The following is a 6,650-nucleotide window of genomic DNA, read 5'->3' on the forward strand; positions in this document are numbered from 1 at the left end:
TATAAATACACCATTGTGATTTTTTCAAATTTTTTGGCTGGATAGTTTCTAAGAACGAGACCTGTTTTTGGGGCACAAATTTTGAGCCCTCCCTCCTCTATATTTCACCCAATATCAGTAATAAGATCATTTTGGAAAAAATGTTCGAGCCGTTTCATTTGATACCCCTCACGAACATATTCTGTAAAAAAACATTTTTTCACCCCCGTTCGCATGTATGGAGAGCACTCCTTCAAAATCTACACGAAATGGTGCCACTGCCTGCATGTAAAGGAATACACAGACCACATTTTTTCACCAAATTTTGTGACAATCGGCTCAGCCGTTTTCGAGTAAATCGGCTGTGACAGACAGACAGACAGACGGACGGACAGATATTGAATCGATTTTAATAAGGTTTTGTTTGACAAAAAACTTTAAAAAAGAGCAATTAAATTTCTTTTTTCTTTTAAATATTTTATATAATATATATTTTAATTTCAAAATGATTTATATTTTGCAGACTAATTACGTTTCATTGATTTGAGTACTCCTTCTTCTCTTCTGATATTGCGAGCATCCTCCATTGTTATAGCGTCAGGATGCCAGCGAAGGCCGTGTTTTATTAAAAATCTGAGGCAGGATATGCATCGATTGAGGATATGATCCGCCAGGGATCTAGCCTCTTATACGCAACCCTTTGGGTCCGGAATTTTACGGCTCCACGAGCTCGATCGAGCCGTTATTTTTTTCACATTTCCAGCTTACTTCCATTAACTACGCGAGATATCCCAATGTTGGTTACTTTTTTAGATTCCTATGCGGAGTTATGCAGTTTTTGTTAAATGACACGTGTGAAGCTGAAGAGTTCAAGGAACGTCGCTGGGTCGGGCTTCCGTAATGGACAGCACGGCGCCGAATGAGCTTATTGTGGAATGGTTCGATGTCTAGGCGCCACGATGACCAGAAGCATTGTCCATTTCAACAGGTTCACGTAAGCAACGGATGAAGTGAACTGAGGAAATGAACCTCTTCATCATCGGCTCCTACTACGAAATAATGGCAGGGGAGGGTACAACTTCTTATCGCCCCTTGTTGCACCAGACATTCGTCGAGTGTTTCCCGCAATTCGCGCACGTGACTTTATAACCCGCAGCGACACAATCCCGGTCATTATCAAGAAGCGTGTTCGAGGTCATCGCGAAAACTAGTGACCAACAATCAGAACTTGTGGTACAACATTCTGTCCGAGGAGCAGAAGGGCTGCTGAGTCGCCTCGGGGTGTTGCAAAGAGCAACTCATTATCGACTCGATAGTTGTAGGACAAACAACTAGTGGCCAAAGAAACCTCTTTAGTTGCCACACCAATTATGCCAAGGCTTCTGATAGCGTCCCGCATACCGCATACCACATTGATCTCCAACTAATAAAGTTTTCGGTGATAGTCGTAGAAAGGTAGCATACGTGCTTATCAGTGCATACAGCTGAGGGTGCTAATACCTCAGAGTCCATCCATATACGGAGGGGCATCTTCCAGGGGGGTTCGTTGAGTCTCTTTGGTTTTGCATGGCACTGAACCACCTTTCATGGCTACTGAATGATACTAGAAGGCATGGTTGTGAAATAAAATATGACCTATGTGCAAAGTGTGAACTGACACACTTGGTGTAGTTAGAAGACAACAAGTTATATGCTGGTATTGACGACCGCTTTAGAAGTCAGTTAAGAATAGTAGACATGTTCAGTCGTGATATTCGGATGAAATTTGGATTAGACAAGTATCGACTTCAAACTTTTCGCAAGGCTCTTCACGAGCTGCATGCCGGACATAGTATTGGTGGCCCCACATCCAAGCTATGACCGGAGCAGGCTTCTACATATACCTAGGAATTTTACAAGGAAACTATGCTCGAGTTGATGATCTGAAGGCTGTTCTGCTGTCGGAATTCCTGCGACATGTAAAGCTGGTACTGGAATGGCATCGCTCAGAGAAGAATATCGGATATTCGCTATTCCTTCACTGGCTTATGCATTCGGAATATTGCCATGGAAGAAAACCGATCTAGAAAACGTCCAGTGGGGGATACGAACAACTATGTCCAAATTCCGAATGCATCATCCAAACTCTGCCGTGGAGGAGATGAACCGGTCTCGTGACAACGGGGGCAGCGGCGTGGTTGACGTGGCGACACAACATCACTACCAGTAGCGAATTTTACAGCAAAGAGCAGGTGAGTCCCTTGCATGCGACTATTTCTAAGGCAGACTGTAGGCTGGCTCCACTCAACTTGAAGGATCGATCTTTCAACCCTCTGAGTGGGGTGAAGTCAAATCAGGAGCTAGTCGATGAATGGTGCTCAAAGGCAACGAACGACAAATGCGTGAATTACCTTTGGCAGCCACTTGATTCGTCAGAGCATGTGTGAGATGCAGGCACTATAGTTCTGCTTACAGCGTGTATTGGGACCGGCAAGTTCTAACTGATCGCCAAACACCACACAACAAGCCTGACGTGCTATTTATTAGTTGACAAAACGGGTCGCTCCGCGTATATTAATGATGCAAACCCCCATAATAGCAACATTGACCACGTGGTGAAGAAATTGAACTTTGAGCCACTGGTTCGGAAAATCAAAGAAATTTGGCGTCTCGAGTGGGTGTTTGCAGTTCCGATAACATTGTCCGCTACAGGTATTGTTCCTTAATCTCTTACGGCTTCCCTTGATATCCTGGGCCTCTAACACAGTCTAGTTCAAACCATGCAGAAAAACACCATTGTGCATACGTATTCAAAATTGCGGAGATTTCTCGATCAATTCTTTCACTAACCTAACCACCATCGTGGTCCACCATTAGAGTGTCTTTATTTTTTAAGTAGGTAGGATCGTGTGTGCCTAAATACTTGGCAGTTAGTTCTAGTATTAGATAAAATCCGGCATCCACCGAAATTGTGGCACTCGGAAAAGATATTTATAACACTTTTCCACCACTTTTGTCGACATTATGGAGGACGCATACAACAAAAATATTTCTCTGTAATTTTTTATATCTCCGAGATCACCTCTTTGTACATAAATCGTTCCTCCCGCCAGCCGGCGGACAATTCATCTCTAGTCCTCCTTAGCTAATAATTTTTCAGTTTTCGTAGTAAGCCTGGTCCACTTGCCAAGATGCTAATGATATTTCGTTGTACTTTCTGAAAAAATTTTATTACTTTTTAAGATGTAAGCTTTCCTTTTTTCCAGAATAAAAAAAAACATTTTTTGATGCCAAGCCTATTGCAGACATCTAGGTGACCGAACGTTTTTCGTCTGTTAATTATGAACGATACAACCTCAGCTAGCAAAAATATTCTTTGCACTCTATTCGTCAAATATAACAAGATAGTAAGGGTTGATTAACTCTTTGCATATAGACCAGTTGAAATTTTAGAACGTCTGACAGCCGGTCTTAACGTTAGCAAAGGCAGCATCTGAGATACTTGGGATACCTCAATAGACCCAACCACGGTCTTGCTTACAGGGACACAGGCACAGTTTTCCACTACTATACGTCTTTTGACCGTCCCCCTAGATCTCTGCCTAAGTTGATTTTCGACATAGCAGTGGCTCTTACTGTACAAGACTATTATCTTGCCAGTCCTCATGTATTCCTCGGAAACTTGGGTTCTTAGCAAGAAAAATTGCGAACTCTTGGCCGCGTTCGAGAGAAGAATCCTCCGAAGAATTTTTGGCCCCCTACATGAGGATGGACGATTCCGTAGCCTACACAATGACGAAATCTATGGGCGATACCATGACCGTCCGGTTGTGGATAAAATCCGGCTCAATAGGTTACGGTGGGCGGGTCACTTAGTCCGTATGAATGAGGATGATCCCACCCGGAAAGTCTATAAGGGCAATATCTATAGTAGAAAAAGAAGACGAGGCAGACCCTGTCTAAGATGGAACGATGGCGTAGGTCAGGACGCCAGACAGCTTTTAGGGATATCGAATTGGTGGACCTCGGCGCAAAACTGGGATGTCTGGAGTTCCTTATTAAGGCAGACCTAGACTGGAAACCGGTTGTTGCGCCGGTGATGATGATGATGCGGCTTTCCGCACCAAAGTCAGTAAGTCAAGAGGAGGATGATCAGTAGTTAATCTGTTCAACCAAACATGCCCAAAGATATCAAGAAGTGGAACTGTACCCATCTAACGTACGTAAATTGGCGGTCACGATCATACCACTGTCCCGAATAAACCTGGACACCTGGATACTCCTCTCCATATTAGAACACACAAAATAGATAATTCATTCCAGCAACGTATTATATGACGTTTATGATAAACTCTTTCAACGAGATGTTGATAAAAAAAATTAAGAAAATACCCCTATCAAAAGAGTGTCAAAAATAAATGGGTGGAATTTTGTTATGCAAGCAAAAATACCCCACAGGTATTTATCGATATCAAATTGAATTAAGATACTTTCCTTTCATGATCGTGCGGCGGCTGTTTAAGTTTCATTTTTCAAAAACTGGATGGATTGATTGATCATGATAAATAAAGTCGCAAATCACATCCCTGATATTCACTACAATGAATTAAGAGGTGAGATTGCAACGCCAGGGGCTCTTATAAATAGGGCAGGAATTGCATGGTGGCCTCAGTCTAACGGCGAATCTAACTTGGATTGTGCTCGTTAAGCGAATAAGGAAGTAACGATGAGGTTGTTTCTTTCATTGAGCGTTCTCGCCCTGGTGGGCTTTTCATTAGCTGAGAAACGTTGCGCACTATCACCAACCACAGCAAGCGGATCAGCAGTTCAAGGCAATGGTAAGCAAGATTTTTGGACGTCTAGAGTCCTTTCAAATAATTTCATACTCTCACTTTTAACTCTTTCCTTTACAGTCTTTTGCTCAGGAGATTTGATTTTCGAGGATAATTTTGATTGGTTAGATCAAGGCAAATGGCAACATGAAGTTACTTTGGGAGGTGGTGGCGTAAGTACCTCGAGAATCTTAAATCACTCATCATTTGTTTCAACTGATTGGAATCCATTCTTCTTACACACAGAACTGGGAATTCCAATGGTATGTAAACGACCGCAGGAACTCATACGTCCAGGATGGTGTGCTCCACATCAAACCCACCTTAACCTCTGACATCTATGGAGAAGGTTTCTTGACCTCCGGCACTCTTAACCTTGGCGCTGAATGTACCAATGGTGAATGGTTTGGTTGCGAACGTACCGGCTCATACGAGCACATTCTCAACCCCATCCGTAGTGCCCGTATGCGTACCTTGAACTCATTCAGCTTCAAATACGGACGTATTGAAATCCGTGCTAAATTGCCTGCTGGAGATTGGTTGTGGCCAGCTATTTGGATGCTTCCCACCCACAATGTTTACGGAATATGGCCAAGATCTGGTGAAGTTGATATCATGGAATCACGTGGTAATCGCAACTTGGTCTCCAGTGCTGGTGTTCCAATTGGCCCAGAACAAGTTGGTGCCACCATGCATTTTGGACCAGACTATACTGCCAACGGATGGCCAACCGCTCATTTCGAAAGGAACTCAGGTGCAGGACAAGGCTTCAATAATGATTTCCACCGTTATCAAGTGGAATGGGCTCCAGACCACTTCACTTTCAAGGTTGATGATGTTGAATTGGGAACTGTTTGGGTTGGTAGTGGTTTCTGGGATCGTGGTGGTTTCTCCCAAAATACTCCATGGTTCGAAAATCCATGGAAGAACGGTGCCAATGATGCTCCATTTGATCAACAAGTGAGTGTTTACTAGTAGATTCCAAAGTAGATTCCCAATGTAAATAATTTCAATGTTCGCTTCACAGTTCCATATCATCATGAACTTGGCCGTTGGAGGTATCAACTTCTTCCCTGATGATGCCCATAATCCAACCAGCAAACCATGGCACAACGAATCACCAAATGCTATGACTCAATTCTGGAATGGTCGCTACAACTGGTTGAGCACCTGGAACTACAATACTGGCAATACCGATTCTCACCTACAAGTTGATTATGTCCGTGTTTGGGCCCTCTAAACACTAACTTAGAATAACTGGAAAATAAACGGAATTCGTGAAAAAATTTCGTTTTGGATGCAATCTTTATAGTAGCTTCAGTTAGCAAAGGGACCTATATTTCCCTTCGTTGCAAGTCAGAAATATTGAGAATAAACTGTTAATTTAAGAAATGGTAATTGCACCCTCGGCACTTGAAGGACATCTTTGTCATCTCGAAATTCTATTCACACTAATAACATAATTTGACTTAGTGATTAATCCCCCGAAGTGCGTATTTAGACCAGGCAGTTAGCTTAATACTGCTCGGGTTGTATCCATCGTAAACATTTGCCAGAGGTGCATCTTCAATGGTATGGTCACGTAATTCGCCTTAACGAAAACTCACTAAGTAATATTGGCCTGACCATCAAAATCAACGGTAACGACCAAAACGCGAACCAAAAAATAGATAGATACCCAAGATGGTGAACTGAATGTCTCTCAACTCCTTTTGGACCAACCCTATGGCCGAGAGAAAGAGAAGAGGACAAATGCAAAAAAAATTAAATACCCAACTGTCAAGAGAGAAGTCAGAGACATCATGAAAGCACCTTCTTGTTGAAGAGCATCAGATGTCGAACCTCTCCTTTACCCTCTTA

The 6,650-nt window shown here is 42.7% G+C and overlaps 1 protein-coding gene across 1 annotated transcript; it reads left to right on the forward strand.

The window, feature by feature from the left end:
* The first annotated feature begins 4,614 nt into the window (after positions 1 to 4,614).
* Positions 4,615 to 6,076, forward strand: LOC119654562 (beta-1,3-glucan-binding protein-like). The gene is made up of 4 exons (XM_038060010.1): positions 4,615 to 4,796; positions 4,872 to 4,963; positions 5,037 to 5,750; positions 5,818 to 6,076. The coding sequence occupies exons 1-4, from the start codon at positions 4,685 to 4,687 to the stop codon at positions 6,028 to 6,030; spliced, it is 1,131 nt and encodes a 376-aa protein (XP_037915938.1). The 5' UTR covers positions 4,615 to 4,684; the 3' UTR covers positions 6,031 to 6,076.
* The last annotated feature ends 574 nt before the right edge of the window (positions 6,077 to 6,650 follow it).

The sequence above is a fragment of the Hermetia illucens genome, chromosome 4 (genome assembly GCF_905115235.1).
Source record: "Hermetia illucens chromosome 4, iHerIll2.2.curated.20191125, whole genome shotgun sequence".
NCBI classification, from domain to species: Eukaryota; Metazoa; Arthropoda; class Insecta; order Diptera; family Stratiomyidae; genus Hermetia; species Hermetia illucens.

Excerpts from the sequence above, each read along its gene's own strand:
- LOC119654562 (XM_038060010.1), top strand. The coding sequence starts at position 4,685 with ATGAGGTTGTTTCTTTCATTGAGCGTTCTCGCCCTGGTGGGCTTTTCA. Across the intron at positions 4,964-5,036 it reads TTACTTTGGGAGGTGGTGGC|AACTGGGAATTCCAATGGTA; the intron begins GTAAGTACCTCG and ends TCTTACACACAG. Across the intron at positions 5,751-5,817 it reads ATGCTCCATTTGATCAACAA|TTCCATATCATCATGAACTT; the intron begins GTGAGTGTTTAC and ends TTCGCTTCACAG.